General features: G+C 47.4%; 6 protein-coding genes across 6 annotated transcripts; 3 read left to right on the top strand and 3 right to left on the bottom strand.

The window, feature by feature from the left end:
• Positions 1–201: 201 nt before the first annotated feature.
• Positions 202–1,767, bottom strand: FTJAE_248 (NAD+ kinase; the record flags this gene model as incomplete). The annotated part of the gene is made up of 1 exon (XM_037348677.1): positions 202–1,767. One exon carries the CDS (start codon positions 1,765–1,767, stop codon positions 202–204), a length of 1,566 nt encoding a protein of 521 aa, XP_037212596.1.
• A 3,896-nt stretch (positions 1,768–5,663) lies between these two features.
• On the bottom strand, positions 5,664–6,527 carry FTJAE_249 (RRP46-like protein; the record flags this gene model as incomplete). The annotated part of the gene is made up of 3 exons (XM_037348688.1): positions 5,664–6,068; positions 6,122–6,279; positions 6,338–6,527. 3 exons carry the CDS (start codon positions 6,525–6,527, stop codon positions 5,664–5,666), a joined length of 753 nt encoding a protein of 250 aa, XP_037212597.1.
• A 401-nt stretch (positions 6,528–6,928) lies between these two features.
• FTJAE_250 (serine threonine phosphatase 2A activator 2) lies at positions 6,929–8,212 on the top strand (the record flags this gene model as incomplete). The annotated part of the gene is made up of 1 exon (XM_037348700.1): positions 6,929–8,212. The coding sequence occupies one exon, from the start codon at positions 6,929–6,931 to the stop codon at positions 8,210–8,212; it is 1,284 nt and encodes a 427-aa protein (XP_037212598.1).
• Positions 8,213–10,893: 2,681 nt separating this feature from the next.
• Positions 10,894–12,480, bottom strand: FTJAE_251 (uncharacterized protein; the record flags this gene model as incomplete). Its single annotated transcript, XM_037348711.1, has 1 exon — positions 10,894–12,480. One exon carries the CDS (start codon positions 12,478–12,480, stop codon positions 10,894–10,896), a length of 1,587 nt encoding a protein of 528 aa, XP_037212599.1.
• A 7,789-nt stretch (positions 12,481–20,269) lies between these two features.
• Positions 20,270–21,079, top strand: FTJAE_252 (uncharacterized protein; the record flags this gene model as incomplete). Its single annotated transcript, XM_037348722.1, has 2 exons — positions 20,270–20,530; positions 20,771–21,079. 2 exons carry the CDS (start codon positions 20,270–20,272, stop codon positions 21,077–21,079), a joined length of 570 nt encoding a protein of 189 aa, XP_037212600.1.
• A 1,108-nt stretch (positions 21,080–22,187) lies between these two features.
• Positions 22,188–23,369, top strand: FTJAE_253 (thioredoxin 1; the record flags this gene model as incomplete). The annotated part of the gene is made up of 3 exons (XM_037348733.1): positions 22,188–22,272; positions 22,417–22,973; positions 23,034–23,369. 3 exons carry the CDS (start codon positions 22,188–22,190, stop codon positions 23,367–23,369), a joined length of 978 nt encoding a protein of 325 aa, XP_037212601.1.
• Positions 23,370–23,526: the final 157 nt, after the last annotated feature.

Raw genomic sequence — 23,526 nt, forward strand, 5'->3', positions numbered from 1 at the left:
TCTTACATCTAAATGTCTAAATATTTCTTGCTATAGTTCCAAAACCACACCACTTTGCCATTCCGCTTATATCAAAATAAAGAAAAAGCTGATCTATCATTGTACCCAGATAATCTGAAATGACAGACAATAATTGCAACGCCGCCAACACCATGCCCAAAACCAGCTCTTATCCAAGGCCGCTGATGCCATGTACTTTCCTCACATACCCAGAAGGCTCATTTGCCGACGGATGGGGCTGGCACTGACACTACCATCTTCACTTGCGTAGCATGCACTGTCAGTGTCAATGTCCCAACCGATATCGTCATCATCGTTGCAACTATCTCCAGTGTCGGCGTCGAAGGGCTTCTGTGCGGAAGCTCTAACGTTCCAGCGAAGAGTACGGCTCACGCTGTCAAACCACTCTGTATCGGTACGTGTCACAGTAGGGAAGGGGTACTGAGAGGCAGTGATTGTGACGTGGTCACCTTGTCGCAGCTCAAGTCGACCCTTGCCATCAAAAGCGCAATAGGCAGTGGCTCGAGAATTCCGAGGAACAACAACTCGAAGAGCCATGGTATCAGAAAGAACCATGGGGCGGAACGATAGTGTATGAGGGCAGATGGGTGTAAGAAGGATGGCGGGAATGTCAGGGTGAACAAGAGCGCCACCGGCAGATAGAGAATATGCTGTAGAGCCAGTCGGGGTGGAGAAGATGCAACCATCTGCTTGTACAACAGTAAGGAGTTCATCATCACCGTAGAGCTCCAGGTTGGACACATAGGGAGAAGGACCACGATCGATGACGAGTTCGTTAAGAACTTCGAATTGCTCAGGTTCTTCGAGTTTGGGTGCGTCCAAAGCACCGGCTCCACGGTTGCTGCGATGAACAGTACACGTGAAGCGCATGCGGAGGTTAATCTTCATGCCATCATCGCCCATGACTCTGTTGAGATGTTCTTTGTACTTCTCAAACTCAAATGTGGTCATGAAACCTAGACTTCCCAGACTGAATGAGAGCACAGGAGGTACAATGCGCTGGAAGAGCCATGAGGTGAAGAGGACGGTGCCATCGCCACCAAGAGTCAAGACAAGATCGAACTTCTCGGGCTGACTCCAGCACAAATCGGGTGTCCAGTACTTAAGCATGTGCTGGAAGCGCGGGTTCTCGGCAAGGAGACCAGATGAGTCGAAACGTCGTGAGTTGCGAAGCTTAGCATCGACGTAGACATTCACGCCCAGGTCGGAGCCATAACGTGGGGTTCGTAGAAGCCACCCGGCAAGCTCACGAGTAAGGTAGACGAGCTGGTTGTCGCGTGCCTTGGTGACAATCATGATGTTGCGGACTGCACGCTTGATGGGACGGCGCTGAAGCTGCTTGGAAACCTCTCGAACACCAGTTGCAGTCGCGACAAGACGCGAATGTGACATGGAAACATCATTCTTGATTTCCTCGAGGACCTTGCCGATGTCCACTGCATCAGCAAATCGCTGATGGTAGAAACATGGCGACTGTAAAGTTGAGGCGAGAATGGTAGCGGCCATATCAGATGAAGTTGTGTCATGACTGGAGGTGGAAGTATAAGTCCGGGCGGTGTTGGGTGTGTTAATTGCGCCCGTTGTCAAGCGAGACTTGGCGAGGTCATTGAGAGCATCAGTTAGGCTTTGCGAAGGCGTGGCAGCGGCGGAGCTCTTGGACACACTCGTGAAGCCAGGTAGAGGGCCAGCCGAAGAGGCTGGTGGAGAGTTAGACTCTGAAGGTTCCATCTGGCGAAGAGAAGGCATGTTTGTGTGTGGAAGGGCGAGTGACAAAGCGTCGGGTTTGTTGTGTCGGATCACCGAAGCCAAAGCCCTCGGGCCAGAATTAGACCGAAGTGCGTCTTTCTGAGTTGAAGAAGACGAAGCTGATTGATCTGCAGTTGACGCGGGTAATGGTGAAGTGGAAGATTGTGAAGAGGGCGAGCTCAATGAAGTTGTGCCTTTTGGGGCAGATGACAAAGTAGAGGCTCCACAATCTTCCAGGAGAGTTTGAGGTTTTAAACGATCCGAGACTGACAACGACAAAGGGGATGGGGACAATGTAGAGAACACACTTGGCTGCTGAACTTCTAGTTGTGTGGTCTGAACAGTGTCCGAGTTTAGACTTGTATCGGCGAGTGTGCTCCTCTTATTAAGGACTGGTGAATGGGAAGAGAGAGCAGGAGACAAGCAATACCCGTTGTCTCGGGGGCTGCCAAGAGCTGGGTGGAGAGCCGTGGGAGACAGTACGCCTGTCATACTTCCGTTGCTGGCGGAGGAGGCTACCTAGGTACTTCGGTCGGTAGACTTGGAGGGGAGGGGGAAAGGAATTGGCGGATGAGGCCCTGTAAGTGACCCGTAACGTGGAACAGATGGGGGATGTTAGACCAGGACCCTAATAGGATAGAATCCCAAAATTAGATGGGGTCCCAGTGTAACGAGCACGCGATGTCTCTCGTTGTCTTTGTTTTTTATCGTGTGCTTTCCCACACAATACTTGATAATTCGACCGACTTTTGCTCAAGCGGACTTGTTCACTGCACAGTGATGTTCTCGACGAATCCTGGCGGCGATAAGCAATAAGCTTGGCCGATGGGATTTCCGACACAGGTGAGCGGGCCGCGGAGACAAGCGGAGAAAAGCTTCGGAGTTGATAAGTGTGAATGACAATGCAATGCCGTACTTGTAACCGTATCAGGTACAGTACCGATCACGCTCCGACGATCGAATCTCACTCTATTCCAGTTTGCGCTGCACACGGGGAGTGAACCCTCCAGGGGCTGGCTTGACAAAGCAAGATACAGATGACGTCGCAGTGCAAGTCTGTTCTTACCTCGCTTCCCCTGTGATCCCCCGAATGGAATACAAGGATGTGCTGATAGAGCGGTTGATGTACTGATACAATCAGTCACCGTTTACCCTGAATATCAAGATATTAATAGACTCTCGTCCAATAATCTCGCCTTGATGCAGCGCAGTGCAGCAGGGTTGTAGAATATCCAATTAGGAAAAAACAGTAGCAACCCACTCTTGGAAATCGAAAAATCGAGAAATCGAAAAGTGATATCCGCAACCCCCGTGACGAGCTATCTTTCTAGCCGTTGTCAAATCTCGTCGAGAACCCCAGTCTGTTGCGGGGATGAGACGCCCACTCACGGAGATACGCTAGGGATGTCGATAGCTTCTTGAGACGCAAGAGCCGAGCCGAGCGGGAGGGACACGCCGCTATTGGTGGTGTTTGTGATGAGAATCCTTAGTCGCAGCAATACACGATGCACGTGGGTGATGTGAGCAGCTGGGATCAAGCACCAAGAGACTGGTTAGACTAGATCCTGAGGTTGTTGGTCGTGCTGTTGGTTGATCTTGTTGGTTGCAGTGCTCGGCTGCCGACTTTATATGTTGCTCAAATTCAACGTCACGACGACGGCGGCAGTTGATTCAAGATTGAGGCTGTGAAAATGAACCTTCTTTTGCAATCCACAAAGTGCAACCGGAATTTCGGGAAGAAACAGCGAAGAGCCACACAAAGAAAAGAATTGCTGCAAGGCAAGGATTTCGGGATCTCTTTTGGCTGCAGTGCAGATGTAACACAACACGACACGGCCGCCAGTCCAAAGCTGCAAGCCACAAATATGTGATGTAAGTTTTCAACGACCAGCGAAGAAGATAGGTTGTCGAGCAGATTCAGCCCTCCAAAAGAATATGAGAACCAACAGGTTAAATTACTTGGCGCCAATGGGAAGGTTGTGACAAAGAAGACGGAGACGCAGCAAGCGACCAAGAATGTTGGTGACCAAGCGAAGGAATAGAAAAAGAGGCCGTGTAAGCGAGAGGCGAAGATGAAAAATAAAGTGGGCGATTTTGCACGAGACTCACAGAGTCTTGTCGGCGAACGCGTGATTACAATCAATGTAAAGAAAAAGAACAAGAACAAGATATGAGTGCTCGAAGGAGAGTGTTGAGACCGGCTACCGAACCCAAGAAATTTGCTGTGTTCTCTAGCTGGGCTTTAATAGTCTGACTTCATTTTCCTTGCGTGTGTTTTCGAATATCGCGAGCTATAAAACCTGCCTCTATCCCCTGTGTTTTAGCTCCAGGGTCCCAGCTTTGGGGGGCAAGGAAAGGCTCCCGTCGTGGAAGTCCAGCCCCTTCCACCGGAGGGTCGACCCTGGTAACCCCTTTCTCAGCCTAGAACTCCTTGTCACAAAATCTTTTCCTCGTCTAGCGCCTGTTGAGACGTCAATGGAAACCATGTTGCAGTTTCTTCGTCTCTACCTATGCAAGGACCCAGATATGTGGTTATAGACTAAGCGAATTAGTAAGTACTATGCTAGTGTCAACAAGGCAGGAGAAACAACAAATAATATGTATTCCTTAATCGATATCAATAAGATGTCAAAATCATATCATAAAGTTGTTAATGTTCTATGGATCCTTAAATACCCAATGGGTCTATAGCCTAGCCGCGGCTCAACTTAACCGCTTGCACTTCTCTGTTATAACCGTGCGGGAAAGTGGAACTAATAACAGTTGTCAAGTGGGCACTGTCTTGCTTTTCAACGGTTCAATGGCGAATAGTTCAGGGTCGTTGCAGATTTCCCCAGTTTGTTGATTCATGGTCTCAGTAGCACCCAATGCTCCCTCTGTGGCTGCAGTGGCTTAACCATTTCGATCCTACCATAAAGCCCATTGTGTATTTTAGAAGAGTTCGGCATAAGAACTTCATACATACAATGTTTGTCCTCTTGTTATTCACGTTCTCATCCTTTGAAACTTTCTTCTGTAGATCGTCGACCTCAGGCCCCGAGCTTACTTGCTGTAACCTTAGTTGTGATAAACCTTTAGGGATTGTGTTACCAGGTATTGGGATTTGTGGCGCCAAGCTAGGTAACGGGTTATTTACCAAACATGTCGGTGAAATCTTGAAGGCGATAACCAATGTAACATCTTTGGGCAAAGGCGTGGCAGTTCGTCTCAGCTTCTAAACTTCAACTCAGCTCTTGTTGAGCATTCTAGGCATGTACGTATTCGAAAACATTGCTAAACGCCATGTCAGGTAATTGCAAGGAAATATCATATCTGACTGGACAGTTGTCATCTCAATGCAAACCCCAGTGTTTATCAACCCCCTGTTAGAGAACGTAAAAGCGCATCACGTCGTAGAGTATCAAGTTACGATAACCAACCAGCTACGGTAAAACACGATTGTGGAAATGTAAACTTGAAAATATTGCGAAATCCAATGGTATCTTTGATCATGCGTAAACAGGTTCGACCCCCGAATCAGCCTGAGACTGACCATACAATTCCTGATGCCGTGGTGAAACACAGAACCAGGAACTTGTCCACTGAGGAGCCACCATATCCAGAGCTTACCCGATAGTAGCCCGGATCAGAAATTCCCGAGAGTCTGCCAACTATACTTGGCGGTTTTAATACTAGTACAATGGTTGTTTTGATCGTTGATGAGGTTTGACCCTCTTTCTCAGGATTGAGGTTGGCCTCAAAGTGCGGTAAGCCTTCGCCACGTGCTGACGCTGAGATTTATCAGGTTGGTAAGCCAGCCGAGGCTGGGCGCCTAGACGAGAGTTTGATTATCATCTTGGCAGGAGAAGCATGTTGGGAATACCGAACGTGGGATATCATGCACATGTTTTGTTGTATCATTTCCAGTAGAGATCCTCTGCCACCTTCGCTTCCATGACAGAGCGGATGAACTGTCTCAGGCTTCTTGACTGCCCGTCGTCGCCGGACATGGTTGTATCAAAACCAGGCTGTTGATGCTCGCAGCATATTCGTTGTCCAAGCTGAAGAACATTGGTCCATTCAGCGGGAGTGAAGGCGCCCTCGCTCTCCGACAAGAGCAACTCATCATGAGAAGTGAAACCGAGAACGTGAACCGACTTAGCATGATCAATATCAACAGCGCTTGGATCGACGATGATGGGCTTACCCTCCTCTTCTGGAACAGCAAGAAGGGTCGCCGCGCCAATACTCTTCAGAGGGATGGCAGCGCTGAGGAGTCCCAGGATGGCAGAGTGAAGAAGTGCAGGAATGATAGGGAGATTCTGCCACGAGCATTAGCGTATCGGTACCACCAAAGCTTGACATTGAAGCCTACCAACTGTGCCTGGACCAGTTTTGCGTTGACGTAGGCATTCTCAGGTGTCTCCGCAACCTGGAGAGTGATCTGGATCACACACCGAGGATAGTCTCTCACAGGGATAAGTTGCCTAATCGCTGCCTGCATGATTGACTCAAGCTGTCTCTCACGGGTACCTGTTGCAAAATGCATGAGGACTCGTTATCCTGTAACAAGGGATGTGGGGGATCTCACCTCCAACGCCAGCGGCAGGACGAACAATGACGTCCACTAGAGCCTCGAAGGCATTCTCATCTCGTCTCTGGGCTTCTACGGGGCCATTGACAGCGGCTATCACGGCATATCCCCCGTATGAGAACGCCGCAGAACCGTCAGCTTTGGCGAGGTGTGACAGTTCTGCTGCAGGTTCAGCTAAAGGAGCCATTGTTGTTGGTGTTGAGACGATTTAGTCGTGTAAGGCTGGAAATTTTCTTTTGTTTTTGGAGTTTAGCTCAGCGTAGCGCACGGGACAAGTGTGAATGAAGCGGTAGGCGATATACGGTTGGATTCTGATAATACGATTAAGAGATGTAACTCAGAGGAGGGAAAATAAATTCAGGGAATTTAGCAAAAGAGTGAGTTCCCCAGAGTTTCCATGAGTTTGTTGGCTCAATATCGAAGTTATGGATTTCTTGATAGTGGGGCCGTTTGGAAGCTACCCGCAGAGGTGGCTGCCAATCATGGGTCCACAACTCATGACATGCAGCCTTCACGATACACTTGATGAACCTCCGTTCTACATCTACATCTACATCTGCCTATCAACAATAGATCGACTTTTCCAACATGGACTCGCAATCTCCCACCCAATCCGCACGATTGCAAGGCGAAATATCATCAATACCAAATCTTAAAGATCGACTTCCGAAGCTCGAACCTCGAAAGCGACGCTCAGCTACCTCCAACCCTACTCCCATTCCCGAAACACCCGCCTTACCAACGCCACCCGATACCTCCGACTGGGCTTTCAAGACACCATCGCGAAGAATCTTATCAAAAAGGGACCATGATATTTTCTTGTCTTCATCAACATATAAGCTCATCACGGCCTGGGTATTTGGGCTGGCAGAGTCTGTGGTCGACACCCCCAACTCTACAGTTCGAGACGCCGACCTGAGCAGCCCTCTCAAGGTCATACTACATATCCTCGATGAGACGGAACAGCTGGTAGCTAAGTCACCTCCGAATGAACAAGGTGGATCAAGATTCGGTAACAAGGCGTTCCGCGGCCTTCTCGAGCTTGCGCAAAGCAACAGTGCAGCTTGGCATCGAGATATCGGCGTCCAAGACGAGAGAGCTATCGCCGAGCTCTCCATATACTTCTGCCAGTCTTTCGGCAACGGAAATCGAATCGACTATGGATCTGGTCATGAGTTGAACTTCATGATTTGGCTCCTTTGCCTTTACCAGCTGGGCTTGTTAGAGCGATCCGACTTCAAACCCCTCGTCCTCCGTGTATTCGTGCGCTACCTTGAAGTGATGCGTGTCATCCAGATGACTTATTACCTTGAGCCTGCGGGATCACACGGAGTTTGGGGACTTGATGATTACCAGTTTCTCCCTTTTCTTTTCGGTGCCACACAGCTCTTGCACCACCCATACATTACCCCAAGAGCTATTCACCAAGACCTTACCCTTGAGGAGTTCGGCCACGACTATATGTATCTTGGCCAGGTCAGCTTTGTAAACAGCACAAAGACCGTCAAGGGTCTGAGATGGCACAGTCCCATGCTAGACGATATCTCATCAGCGAGATCGTGGACAAAGATCGATGGCGGCATGCGCCGCATGTTCGTCGCTGAAGTCTTAGGCAAGCTACCTGTCATGCAGCATTTCCTCTTTGGATCTCTCGTGCCAGCAGCAGATGGCATGAGCGAAGACACAGGTACTGAGGAAGACGAGAATGCCGAACATGATCCACACGAGGGCCATGACCACACTGGAAAGGCTCACGATGGCACAGGTTGGGGTGATTGCTGTGGTATCAAGGTTCCAAGCAGCATCGCTGCTGCCCAAGAGATGAAGAAGAGGGGTGGTGATCAGGGATTGCGGAGAATCCCATTCGACTAATGTCGCCACCGCCAAATCAACGATCAATACAGATTCACTACATTGTAGCCTTGTACCTTACATCATGGCATCGTGACACTTGGCACTGCTTGTGCAATAAATGATTGGTGACTTCCTAGCTATTTGAATCATACCCTGACCAACCTTTCCAGCTTCGTGGTTCAGAGTTCTTCACATGGAGTATTACAAGTAAAATAAATGGTTTGTGGTAAGACAACTATGAGAGATCCCGCGAGATCTAACCTTTGTTAAGTTCAAAATATGAGGCCTATCTAACTTACCTTACTAAGAAATGTTGACTGTAATCTATCATATAAACAAAGTGGTCAAACCCTCTAGGATAGGTCACCAGTGAAGTTATAATGAACTCAGTCAATCTTCTTTAGCGGATAAGATACTCTAAAAACGATATGAAGATCTTAAGGAGACAATGGGAGAAGCAATATATAAACTTAACGGGGTTCAGGCTCTGGTAAATCGCGCGGAAGCTCTCTATGGCATGATCCCTAATGCGTGGAGAAAGACAAGTATTAGACAAAAGACTTATGACACTAACTAATTTATCAGGATCGAGAACACACTGGCTTGAGAGAGGAGACCTTCGAGTTCATAGACGAGTTCCTCAAGTCAGAGCTGAGCTTGAAGATAGACTACTTCCTGATTTCAACGTTCCCAGGGGAGGGTTTGGAAAGCAACTTGGGCAACGATGCTGGTTAGACCTCACATACTATTAACAATATATCATAATCTATTTCTATTCATGCTTCCCCAGATGGATAACCAATCCTGCCTGGGGCTTTCTTTAACCTCTGATCAACGCGGTTAATACTTTGGCTCACCATAACAAAAGCAACACTCGTCAGTCACTCTACAAAAGCTGTCGGGGTTGAGTAATAGAAATAACATGGAGGCGGTAGAGAAACTTCAACTTTATATTTTAAGGTAAACTTGGTGCTTTCTTTGATGGATGCTTTTACGCTTCCTGGAGCAAAGATTTTGGGTCTTCTGGCTGTCTAAGGGGTTGCTACTGGACGATTAGTATTGGTTTTGACCATACTTAGCGAGAGCAGCAAAGTTGACATCCAATTCTAATGAAGGGGAACCGAGACCTCAGAACGCTCCCCAAATAATCTCGAAAGGGCAAAGATTCATTAGATATGTGAAAACTTTGGCTGATATATTTGCAGCCCCGTATGATCGAGTTTAGAGAGAGAATATGAGATCCATCGTAGAAACGCGCCGCAATCGTTTAAACAACAGGACACACGCAAAGATATCATTCGGTGAGTATTTGAGTGCTACTACTCTGTTGTGCCGTCGATTTCTGCCAGGAATAGAAATATCAGCACTGGTATCTTCTGAGGAAGCCGATTTAAACCCTATCATGACCAAGCCCAGTGACAAACCGTCCTCCATCATTTCGTATCTGGGATCCTCGAGATTTATGATTGTCAGAGTACTCATAGAGTTCCCTCGCTCAGGTAATAGTGGGCGCCTACTACCGTTGGGCATGTTGCAAGTACCTATTCGGCAAACTCCGAGCGGATCTACCATTGAACGCCTGCTATCGCCAGTCAGCTTTCGATATCTCCTCGCCCCCTCATGAGTAGCTCAGGCCCTCTGAGTGAGGACTAAGTCCGTAGACAAACAATCGAATATATACATACACACGCAAGAGCCACTGTCAGTCACCGAGGCCCAATGAAATGCTCTCCTTTGACTAGGTACCAGGAGATGACAGGTTTAAAATGATTGCCTGAAGATTTCGTGATCCCTTGAGCAAACCTTTAATGGACGGAGGGACCATGCCCTGGTTTTAGGCTCTATCATTGTTTCAGTCTAAACAATAGACTAGACGTGCCCGCCCAAAAACATATTACAGTCAGCTTCCACTGCGGTCGGACTGGCTGATAATAAATAAGGCTCTCATGGGTATGGTGTGATCATCCCCTGTTCACTCATATTCTCCAACCAGGCTCTTTCGATTGTTCTTTTTGCCTATACGCGGTATATTCTGTAGCCCCATTAACTTCTTTTGAGCTTCCAAATTTTCATAGTCAATTTATGGTTCTTCACTATCATTTGTCCTGGTAACGTCGCCCGTATGTTTCAAGCACAAATAGGGATAACGGATAGCAATCTAAGGAGCTTGAAGGTGGTGTCAGATGGCTATCATATTCCCAACAGAACCTTCAGCGCTGGCGCCAATAAGACTAAGAGTGGCATCAAGAGAGGTATTAAGAAGTTTTGTTCATTTAATTGTCATGGTGGGTTTGGGTTGACTAAAGATCCCATTGCTTCCTCTAATCATAACGCATCAAGCATCAAGTATAGTTCATCCACACATTGCCTATCAAAGGCTTATAGATGACAAACTATTACCGACGTTACTTGAGGCGCGTTAACATTTCCTCCGCTGGTTCGCATTCCTCAAAATTTGTGCCGGTGTACAAAAGCGACCTGGCAATATCAATCGTGACGCCCATTCATGACAGTAACGTGTAACGAAAATCGACAGGTGACCGCCCGTTGTGGTATCTTGAGTCAAACAAGTAAACGAAAAATTTACAAAAAAAATCGTAGCGAAGCATGACCTGCTCGCATGAAAGACAAATGAAATGAAGTCGTGTAAGCATATCTCGTTGTCGTGTGGTTTGTAAGGATGAGACCTGATGTTGGCCTTACAGACGCCCATTTCGCTGGGACGGCATTGGGCCTGTCTCTTCTGATTGGTAGCAACGCGATTGAGGCTCTCGGAGTCTATTCGTTACATGGATGTCCACGAGCATTTCAACAAGTGCCTCCGCATCCTTGTGAACGTTGACAAGATCGGCAGGGCCAGAAGAGATTCCAAGTAAGCTACCGTCAGCTCGCGGTTTTCGGTATGCCGCGAAAATGATTCCACGGTCAGTGTTCTGGGATTGGATAGAGCATGTTGAAGAAGAAGAGTTTCTCGAGATGACAGAGCTCCCTGTTGAACACTCGCCAGTGTAGAAAGCACAGGCATAGCCTCGCGCAAATTCATCATTACGGACCTCCTTTGCTCGATACTCGATCCAACCTGGAGTCTTCAAAATCTTGCTATGAGCTGTTGTTGATATTTGGAAAGGCAGGTTGACATTTTCCAGTCCATAAGCGGCGAGAAGACGACCAGACAAGGGTCCAAATTTCTTGCTTGGTGAGTTCATGCTGGTGGGACTTTCAGAATTGATTCGCTCATAGTCAGTCCATAGATTGACCACGTAAACGAGATCGAAGTTGTAGCGTTTGGCAATCCTAGCCGCCTCAAATGCTGCAGCAGTTGCAGGTTTGCTTGCATAAGGTGGGGTGAGTGTCAGGAGGGAAGAACGAGGAGAATCGGGGGCAGAAGGGGCAGTGGCGTATGTTGATGTCTCTACCGCATCCGCATCTGCGGGAGCCGATTCAGCAATGTCATCATCACTGAGGTTGAAAAATTCGTTGAAGTCTGGTTCTCGGAGTGTAGAGCTAGTAATGGAGAGCCTATTTGTGGCGTCTTCCAAACTAGTCTGACTGATAGCTTTTCGAAGTGGCCTCTGATCCAGAGTTTTGGTGAAATGGCGGCGAATGTCCCTGCAAACTGCCCTGTTCAAAAAGTCGATAGACTTGGATGCTCGCAGTTGAGCAATGTGAACCGGACGAAGCTCTGGTGAAGACTCTGGCGTCGGGGGCTTCTGGGGAGGCAATGCCGGAAGCTTTTTGTCCCGGAAATACTGAGGGCTGCAGGTACCCTCATCTTCCAGGTCTGAGGATGGGGGAGTATTAAGCCGCGAAGTTCTAGTTGCAGGCTTTCTCGAATGTCGTAATGAAAGGCTACGCTCACTAGAGGCTTCCATGGATGACTTTGGATCACAGGTAGATGAAGAAGCAGATGTTTCTCCCTGGCGGGTTGGAGGTCGCGGAAATTGATAAACATCAAAGTCGTCCAGGAAGGAATCGTCTTGTGTAGGCATGAAAGAAGCCTTGAGAGGGGAGTACTGTAACTTATGCGAATTTGAGAATCGCGTGGGGCTTTGGGCGTGCATCAAGTGAGGAGAAAGAGGAGCCGTTAGAGATGGAACCCGATTACCCGGTTGCTTTCTTACTTCCTCTCGCGCCGCCATGCGACTTGTTTTTGGGCGAATAAAAGAAGGTGAAGGAAACTGAGGTATTGTTGGAGGGTTAGAAGCAGGCTCAACTGCATCGGTCGAGGCGGCTGGCGTCTTCTTCTTTGCGAAGAAGCGCTCGAGGCTTCCGAAACCATTGGCCATATTGAACCTTTGGTCAGTGAAGAGGCAAGTTAACGTTGCGCAGGATGCCTAGATCGAGTCGTGTTAGCGAAGTGAAAGATAGTCTTGAGCGCACCTCGTGCCTAGAGGCGCACGGAACGAAGGAATTGGGTTGTAACGTACCAGATCTGATGCAGCGAAGACTTATCAGTGGAGGAAATGAAGAGACGAGCTGCAAGCCGAAGTGACCTTTGGGGTGAATCAGAGTCACTCGTGGTGGAAATTGGTGTTTTGTGAGAACAAGGCAAAACAGTTCAGACTGGAATTGAAGCTGAATGGCGCTAGATGCTCGAGACTGGTTCGGGTGTGACTGTATCAAACAGTGACGAAGGGAGAATTGCAGGAAGTAGGATATCTCATGACCACAAGGGCGGATGCAAGCAGTTGGATTCCCGACGCAGACCTGCGTGCTCTTCGAGATGTTGGTTCGATGTGGATTGATGATCGAAGAACAATTGTATTCTCGTTCATGTGTTCCGAAGCGCCAGGCACAGAATGGGTTGGTTCTGTCGAGCTTGATGTTGTACTATCCTGTCCTCGTCCTCGTCCTCGTTACTCTGCGCCGTAATGCGAATTGCAACAGTGTAGAGCCCTGACCTTTGCAACAATGAAACAGGCTGATCCTGTTCTTGTAACAAGCGATGTGAATGTCGATGTTGAGCTGTAAATGATAAATAATGTGCTTTTGTGTGAGGCGTGAGAACAAATGCAATTCGGTATGAGGAGAAAGGTTGCACAGCAGGTATAACGGAGCGAGCGAAGAGAGGGAAGGAACCTGAGGCTGTGTTTGTGTTGCACGAGGCAAGAACCACCAAGGACGACCCGTAGCTCTGCTACCACGACTGCCGGTGATGCAAATAAGCAGTAAAAAATGAGGTGAATGAAAAAGGTCAGGTATGCTGTAATTTTAGCGATTTAAAACAACAGGAACTACCCTTCTTTCTACCATCATCCGTCAAGGGAAACAGCTCTGGGCTTCAGGGAGACTTTAAGCATCACTCAGTAAGGAATGACCAGCTCCAACGGTAGGACGTTGGAGGGTAAAACGTTTGTGGCTGCTGCGGGAGCAGGGATAGGGATACCAGCGCCCTTGTCAGCCCCACTTGAAGCAGTTGAGCACACCCATAGCTGACGCCGCTCCCCTGCACTCCCTCCAGATCCTCCCTAGGGCACGAACTCCCTTCAACTTCAGCACCCCAGTACCCTTACAAACTTGGGCTAGTCCTATTCTGAACTCCTCAGTAACGCCTAGATACATCCATTGAGAGTTACTTGTGGTTTCTTTTTCTTTAAAGAAGAGAAACGGGCACACGCGCAGCAGAGACATTTGCGAGAGACATGCTTGTCCGAGTGCCCGCAGGACAGCCACACTCTCTACCCAGTTTCGGAGATGTCCTTACGATGTTTTGCTTACTCGCGAGAAGAGAGGAAATTCAAGTTCGAGTGTAGGCAAACAGTGACGATACTGGAAGATAATGTTGTTTCCTATCCCTGTCTTCTATATCTGGCCCAAAGCTCTTTCTCATCCCTGCCTTTCTGCGACTCGATCGCCTTGACACGGCAATTGACTTGGTTCATCTAGGTACCAACCTTTCCATCCATGACGGATCATGCGCTCTGCCATTGATGTCACCACACATCTAAGTTAGAGTGCCGATCCATTAGAAGACCCAGGTTTATCACGCTCTGATGATGTTAGGATGCTACGGGAAAGCGATACCACTGCCGGTGTGAACTAACAAGGGCCATTACTTTAGTCACTGCAAGGAGCGCGGCTCTTGATCTCTCCCCGAGAGATCAGACCGCGGCTTGTTTCCCCTCACGATACAGCACAGTACCCTGGGTCAACGGTAGACAGCTTTCTTTTTCCCCCCCCCCATCGAGGTGAACCAAGCCCTTTTAGCGTTGTCGTCGCTACTCACACGCAATTCTGACAAAAATCCAGCTAGCTAGGTAATATGCCAGCATTCCGGTCTCGCAGACAAAATATCTAGTCCTAGTCATATGCAAATCTCCACTGTCATATTTTGTCTCTCAAATGGAATTATTCGCATTTGCCGTTTTTGTTGATACAGAAGCAGCTGAAAAGACAGTGGCCTGTCAAGCTGAATTTCTCTGTGGGAAGCTCCAAGACGTGAAGGTTATCAACAATAGCAGATCACTTCCGTCAAGGGGAAACTTAGTTCAGGCACATGCTATGTTGAGTTACTTCTTATCGTATTCAAGGCCAAGAACTCTGTTGTCGAGGGTGGAGGTTCCAACTAAGGCCCCTCGCTGAAGCCGTTTGCACCCTGAACAATGCGGTTAGAATTGCGGCGCTGCGAGCGAGGGACTTTCGGTGCTGAGGATGGTTTCCTGAAAGGCCATTGGCTTGGGGTAAATATCATGATTAAGGAACTATCGGAAATTCCTTGCATAGCCCGGTATATACCATGACCCATCATCACTCCGCAAGGAGTCGTGATTTTCCAGTCGCGCGTGGATTAAAAAGAAGCACGGCGCAAATTTTCCTCAAGCTCTGGATTAGGGCTGTCACTGAATTCTCGGGTGATGCCATAATAACTCTTATAGCACTCTTTCAAATTTATGATTCGAAACTAATTGTTGTCCTTGGGGTCAGTTGCAGCCTCATGTATGGGCTTATTGCTTTGTCCCAATTACACATAGCCATAAGTGCTATTTACTTCCTCGTCTATTGTCCTACGAGTTTGCCGAGGCCAAGACTTACGCACAGGCACACGTACGGTCCGTGTCTCAGAGGAGCATCAGGATCTGGTGGAAAGCCAGGGTTAGAGCTAGGGGAGACGCTTTAGCATATCATGAGCTCCGCTTCCTACCAGTATGTAAACCTTTTTTTTTTCTTCTTCTTGATAGTACTGGGCAGGCAAAATATCTGACTTACAGCCGTGCGATATGTTCACCCATGAGAACAACTAGATGAGCTTTCGACGAGCCATTGGCGGACAAGCAGAGCTTCCCATCATTTGGTTCTCTATAAGGGCTCCTGGTTGCAACCCAATCACAAGTTTGTTCGAAACACAAGGCTGATGTGAAGGTAGGATCAAACAGTTTCTGCGTACAAAGAGCCAAAGACTACCTTCAATGATTGCGGACCATCCGTCGCTTGCACATTCTAACGGGGTCAAGTTCAACTTCAAAAACGATGGCGAGCCCTTGTCTCTTTGTTCACAGGGACCCTAGAAGGGTGGAGTCCATATTGCTTCTTTTGTCTGTCTCATCTCTGCTCATTGGCCCTTTGTGGTGGCGGAGTGCATGGGATTTCCCCGCTTGTCATGGATGGTTGTTAGGCCGTGCACCTTATCCTCGAGTAAGCCTGCTCGTTCCTAGCTTCTTGTATCCTTGTCAACAGTTGCTGTATCAGACGAAGAAGCTTGCAGCTGTCGACGTAATGAGTTGCAGCAGATATCCCGAGTCAAATGCGTGAAAATCACTCGATACTAACCTTGGTCAGCATACCCAACCAGGTATGTGCGTATGAGGCTCATGGCTGTCTGACCAATCAGAGGCTATGTATCGTTATAGAAAGGAAGAAGCTCACCATGACCCCCCTGGCCACTGGAACAGCGATTACGCAAATGTCCTGGCAGGCCCCTCGACCTTTTGTGGAAGAACTCCGTATACTCCGTATTCTTTTTACGTCTGTTATGACAGATCTCCCATCAGATCTCACTTCCTCTGCCTTGGTTGGTGTCTCTGCTAGGCTTTTTCAGGACTCGCATCCGTCAATCAAAAGACCTCAATGACCGGGTCCCAGTCGTGCTTACCCCGCCAATGACATCTGGTCTTGTCAACAAGACTACCCCTTGCTTTTTGGGTCATACAAGCCTGAGTCGCTCATAAATACAAGCGACAAGTAACGAGCCAGCTTCTCAAGAAAGATGCATAGTGTCTCACTCAACCTTTTTAGGTTCCACAGAAGTCAGTGGTAGAGTGGCTAGCTGGCTCGGCCATGAGAGGCAAAAAAGGGACCTTTGTGCACAGCATCCAACTTATTTATCCACGCTCCCTTCATAATCCCTTGTGCTAGCCCTTACCTCAAATGATGTGTCTGAACTTTAATTTCATGAGAGTCGGTTTTCATATGTTCTGTTGTTCCCTTGTTGATGGTACTGGATTTCTGTCCTACTCAACCTATTCGTCAGCTGTGTTCAGCTTGTCAGACCTCTTGAAGGCTTGCCACTGTCTGTTGTAAGACTTAGAAGCCACAGGTCCAGGCGCACGATGGACAAACAAGATTATGAACGTACTGGGTCGAAACCCTTTCAGTGTGTTGTTTAAGAGGCCTGGTTGGGTAATACTTTCCTTCCTACGTTCTTAGTTATGCAATTGATCAGACTGAAATAACCTCGATAGTATGCACAAAATATGCCTAATGACTGACTAAGGTATTCACGATATTGGTGCTTTTTGGTCTTCATATGCCGGAACAGCTGGAGCAGCAATCTGAAATCCAAGACATTCCATCATTGCATAAATGAGAACTCATTGGGTAGGGTAGTAAAACTTGACTTGGCTGAACATCTCACTTCACATTGTCATATAACAGGTCTGGTGGAATCACTTCATCAGCGACCCAGGGCAACTGCGGGAGTGTCACTTAATTGCGAATCATCTTTGCGTGACATTTGCTTGTGTGACTTCACTTTGCCAGTTCCTAAATTATTCCTTGGATCGGTGCTGGCCTTCCAATCGACTGGTCAGGACATGCCTGTCAAAAGCAGAGCTAAGGGCTGCTTTTTTAGCAGAGCAGTAACAGACCCGACAGAAAGGAAATGCTAGATTGACGGGAGCCCAGAATCCGATCGCTACAGCAATGTAACCCAGTTCCGGCAGCTGCAGCTGTACATGTACCTATACGGCGTTATATCAGACAGGTAATTTTACAGTTCCAGATTGTAGGGGCGAGATGCAGATTTAGGAGGCTGACTCGAAATCATGCGAGAGTCCTTGCTAAGTTAGAGCAAGAGTAAATCCAGACTCCTCCAGTTTTGCTCCGATACGCGACTCACCCGAGTCTCAGCAAATCACTCTTGTCCTCCTGTATGTGCGGAAGAAAATCCTTCACCTTCCTCCCTTGCTTCATGCATGCTTCCAGAAAGGTGAAGGGCAAGAATAAATAGTGACTGAGCTCCATCTTTCTCGCTCACGTCAAGCCCCGATAATCTCCACAATCCGTTCCGCCGTTAACCACGCGGATCTAGTCCGGCCACGCGAGACGGGAGTGGCAATGGCACGAAAAACTAAACAAAAGCACAGAAAAACATGCGTGTGCGCTACTGTAAGAGCATCGTCTCTCGACCAACAGTTTCTTGAGGGTATGCAATGCCTCGCATATGCATACATGATGCCTCCTTGTTGTCTCTCGTTGTTGTCGCAAGAACGATGACGGCCTAGACACTCTAATATCGCAGTATCATCGCTGCCGCAGGAACCCGGAGCGCCACAGCTTGAGACATTGTAAGATTTGTTGTTGACTGTCAAGTTTGACGTCGGGTTCACCGCTGTCTTGACTCTGCAAGAACTTCATTTACTTTTGTTCCTTGTTTTGCTGCTCCTGCAGGCTGACACTTTTTCTGGTTCTTCTACTGGGTAGGACTAGGAACTTCACATTGGTCCCATCCATTCATTGTGCGCTGGACGGTCTTGTCTCGCTGGTTCTTAATTCGGACAAAGCATTACACTGACTCATAAACGCAACGGAGATCGCTATGAAAGTCATGGGACTACCTTTTCTTAAAGAGGCTCGTATATATAGTGTCGGGAGCATTATACATGTTTGGGTGAGGAGGATCACCAGTTTCTATCCAGGTTGACTAAACTTTCAGGAAACCGCCCACATAATTCCCCATCCTTTGACATATATGATTGTAGCAAGCCCATGGTATTAATAGATCTAAACCACACAGATATTAACACCTTCACTTAGCAAATCTAACCACAAGCCACCGCATAGGAAGACCTTTGTATCTAACAAGGGAGACAACTTAGCTTTATATAAGTCAAGTATGAACAACAATTATCTTATTTACTCTTAGAATCTATTCTCAATATTGTATCATGCAATAGTCAAGAGACTGACATACTATCCATAACGTTAGGGAATGCAACAGTGCAATAATCGCTCGCAACTAGGGTGTCCAGCCATCAGTAGACAGAGAAGTTGGCCATAATAACTAGCAAAACTCAAGTAAAGCAGTCAAATATAAAGTCTGGGTGAGTTAATATCTGGTGATGGCCGCCGGAAAGAAGGGTATCATGTTTGAGATAACTGGTCGAAGCCATAACTGGGCGATCTCTAACATGTATATCATCTAGGGACCTTATATAACTGGTAACGGCGACAACAGCAAAGTACAAGCCAACTAAGCATAACCTTGACTGATATCAATGTAAAGACACATGTTAAAGCAACAGGTCACAGAGTTTGACACCAGGGGTCAAAGCTACGATTGGTTTGGCGGCGACAACGTGTAGCACATAAATCGATCAATCTACTTGACCACGAAGCGACATCGGTAACTCTTATGACGATGCATTCTCCCTTCTAGGCTCGCCTCGGCACACAGATTACTTGGCCAATTTTAACATAAAGCGATGCAGGTGACTTCTTCGATGCCTCTAAGCCAACAAGAAGGCTTATGGTGCTGTATCACAATTTTCTGGGGATGGCAGTGGCAATTTCCTTTCAATTCTGATAGAAAAGGCGCCCTTGTATAATCCAACAAGAGAGTTGCAACTGTTTACTTGCGACAATGTGTCTGTAGTTCATCAAGCAGGAAGACACCATGCTTAGAATGACTGGCTGAGAGATAAAAGCGGCTACAAACTTGAGGGGCCAGTGCGGGCATTTTACTAATCTAATATGAGTTATCCATAGCTTATAATATCATCTGCAGAACTTAATGTCTATAAAGTTAGTAAATGCCATATATCGTAGTCGATATTGTTTATATCTACTGATGGTAATTCCGAACCCAGCCTCGTGCGCTTCGAGGGATAACCGCCTTAACTCTGCTTTGATAAGAAAGTTCGAATGGTAGCCCAGCTTTCCTCGAAGCTCATTGATTGTATATCAAAGGCAGTCCGCGATCGTTGGTGTTGTTCACGTAGAAGGGATAGCAGGAGTAAATGACTAACCCTAGATATCATCTGTTCAATTGACGAACAATGGGAGATCACACAATGAAATCATAATCCCAATCACTCTTGACGATATTATTTATGCAATATCCAACAGGTGTCGTATCTGACAGAACGTTGTGTTTCCCTTTAGCAATCGATCATTTCCAATGAAACCAGCCAGTATGCTAATATCTTAGAAAGCATCAGGGCCACCAAGTTGGTATACCTGCTCAGTTCGCTTTGACGCACTATATCAATTCAGATACCTGGATAATAGCTTATATCATGGACGTCTAGCGAGAGACATGTATAATTCCCCTGGATACTAATTCCCCTTTCCCCTATTATAAATACATATTATATATGTAGTTATGCAAGCTAAGTTACGTGCGTTTAGTCTCTTTATTGGTTAATGAACGAGCAAATTATGAGAACTATAGGCATAATACGAATGATAAGTAATTGTCGTTATTTCTAACAGTGCAGCGCAGTGTTTCAGAGGCCTTCTGAATGGCTTCTTATATATGAAAGACAACATAATTCAAATCCTTTCCGTTTTTTATTTAAATCCAATTTAATCTTCTCTACTGTTCAGGCATATCAGTGGAAGGCGGAATCCCAGTTCCTCATGGCTGAGCATCAAGAAGAGGATTGGGCGTTCAGTTGCTCTGGGCTTGCCTTCAACACAGGCAAACCTGGACGAGCAAAGTCACTCGCCTTCAAAGTTCGACATGGGACCAAGAATTCAAAATTAACCATTGGTTCCTCCATTACGGTGGATACTGAGGTATCTCAGGCTGGTTTTGGCGATGGAGAGGTTAACTCTGGCATGAGAACCACAAGCATGGAAGAGTCATCCTTCGCTGACATGAATGCCGTTTGCAGATCTGTAATAATAGAAAATATCTCGCCCTCGTCGTCGGGGAATGTTTCAGGAAGGATGATGACGAGATTCTCCATGAACACTACTTTAAAAAAACACTCCGCGTGCGACCGTGTTCAAACTTCCGACAGAGAAATCCACGCACATATCGACACCAGAGAGTCTAGATATATTGAGATTGGCCAAAGATGGAAACAAGAGGGGAGATACTTCGCTCCTCAAAACAAACTAAACGGCCTCTGCTAGCTGAAAACTCTCTCTTCTATAAGTCGCCATTTCAAGAAGTGTATGTTTTACTCTGAATTCGTGGTCGGCGAACGACAATCCACGCGGAAGATTCACCGAGCTCATATCCGTGATACGATTACAGCTTCAGATGGTGGTATTCAACTTCTCCAGAACCTTGACGGAGTCTTGAGGGCTGAAGAAGCTGCGCTGAGCACGTCGAACTTGGGAAGACGAGTCCAACCAGAGTTTGAAGAAAGCATCAGGAAGATTCAGCAGCTGGGAGAAGGCAGTATGACTATGGCGGCTGAAACATACTTTGTCCATTAATTAAGGGTAATTACCCTTCGCATCTTTTCATTGATTGTCCTTCGTTGACCAAAAGTAGATCTTCTGGCCTAAGATGATGACCCCATTGATGGAACATATTGTCACACCGAAAGCCATAACTCAGCTTGATACTGGCATCTACAACGGGCCCTGTCTATGGTAATTTCTCCAGCCCTGCCCGCCTCGTCAACCATCGTCGACACTTTCCTCCCTACACTCATCCTGCTGTTATGTGGCAAAGTGTCAACTTCGACCTTCAATGATGACCTATCTTGCTTGCAGATGCCATTCTGCACTCCTATCTAATTGCAGACGCAATCGTTGGCAGCCCGTTCCTGGAAACACGAGTCAATGGTTCTGGTTACCTTGAGGTGCATATCTATCCATTGTGTGAGGAGACAAGGGGTGGCTGTTTACGAGTATAGGAATGGCAGACTGGGAATATGCATCAAGGGGCTTGCTACGTTCGTATTTTGGCGTTCAAACATTTAGGAAAGGGGACTGCTTTAATTTGAACGCCCAAAGAGAGATACAAGCTAGTCTCTAATATCATATCCTTTTACTAAGGTAGTAGGTAGGTTGGTAGGTAGTACAGAACATTTGCTCATTTTTAATAAATCGAGACCTGAGAGAAGACCATAGTCTACCTACATTACTATGGGCAGTTAAATGATATCTATCGGCTAACCACAGTTATCTAAGGTAAGGTAAGGTATCTAACCACTCACCTGATCAACTTTGGGCTACAGGGGCAACACTCGGAATATCCCAGTGATGAAAATGTAATGCAAGGCACCTACCTTAAACTGCTTATGAATTCAGCGGACCGTTCGACTGGCCATTTTTGGTCCCTTGGTGGAAGGTCAAATGCTTTCTTGTTCCGAGGCCAGAGTAATGAAAAGACGGCAAGATCTGTACGCATGAAGTGGTTGCTTTAGGCGCCGCTACCTTTCCCGCCATTGGTTAGATGACGCCAGCCCCGATATAGTAATGACCCCTCCAGCTCGCTTTCTATTGGAGCCCTGGGGCTCAGCGTTTCGGTTCCTGGCTGATTGTCTTTACCACACCGTCATACCTCGTCAACCTTAACCATCACAAGCCATCCATCATGTCGCAGAACACAGTCGTCACTATAGACTCGAAGCGTCACTTCGACTCGGTGCTCAAGTCTTCACGCATAGTCATCGCTGACTGTAAGTAATCTCCCATCAGAACCGACGATCTTTGCGGTAGTTCTAGAGATACCCCGCCATCCCAGTCAACTTATTCTGCGATGCGACGTATCATTCCCTTGTCACAAATGATGATGCCAAAGGCTAACGAGTGATTCTTTCAAGTCTACGCTGACTGGTCTGACACTTCTAACCAGATCGCTCCTATCTACGAAAGATTCGCCAAAGACGTCGCGCAGCCGAATTTCATCACGTTGGTCAAGGTTAACAGCGACAACCAACCAGAGCTTTCGCAAGAGTACAAAATTACAAACCCGCCGACCTTCATTGTTTTTGCAGATGGAAAGCAGGTCGATCAGGTCCAGGGTGCCGATCCTCAGAAACTCAAGGATACGCTCATGAAGATACCCGCCTTGGCGACTTCGCTCAATGAGAAGACCGCCAGAGAAAACGCTGGCTCGGCCAGCGGTGGTCCCAGCTGGAAGGGTATGGAAGCTCCACGAGGCTACAACGACATCACCGACCAAATAGAACTCCGTGATCTGGAGGTTCTCAACGCTGATGAGAGCGCCGGCACTGTTCGAGTTCTCTTCGATGGTTCCAAGCCAAGCGGTCTCGGTAACGGCAAGGGAACCTCCAAGGACTTCGTGCAGAGCGGTGCAGATGACCAGCTGCTTTTGTACATCCCTTTCCAGTCCATTGTCAAACTCCATACTCTCCAGGTCAGTTTATTGGTTCTTCAAGTTGCACCAAGTCCGACACCGACTAACCGCGTATAACAGCTCACTTCCCTCCCTCCCAAGGACGACGAAGACGTGATGAGGCCCGGCAACATTCACCTGTATATCAACCGCACTCATAACCTCGACTTCAACGAAGCCGACGATACTGAACCAACACAGGCTATCGAGATTTCTCCTGAGGATTGGAACGAGGAGGGAACTGTGAGCCTGAGCTTGCGATATGTGAAATTCCAGAAGACATCGAGTCTTGTGATTTACGTTCAGCAGGGTGAGGATGATGGAGAGACTGTTCGTCTCGACAGAGTGAGACTCATTGGAGAAGCTGGAGCAAAGCGAGAGATGGGCAAGCTTCAGAAGGTAGGAGAGGACGAATAAGGTTTCTTTACCAAGGGTCCTGTGGTTCGCAATGGAATACCGGCGAATTTGCATTGTGCCTTAGCATGCATTAAAGCATGATCTCGACAGGGAGCAGGTAATAGGAGTTTTGGAGCAAAAGGCGAACAAGACCGCCCAGTCAGATAGACACAGTTTT

This window comes from Fusarium tjaetaba (genome assembly GCF_013396195.1).
Source record: "Fusarium tjaetaba strain NRRL 66243 chromosome Unknown NRRL66243_c0000010, whole genome shotgun sequence".
Classification (NCBI taxonomy): domain Eukaryota; kingdom Fungi; phylum Ascomycota; class Sordariomycetes; order Hypocreales; family Nectriaceae; genus Fusarium; species Fusarium tjaetaba.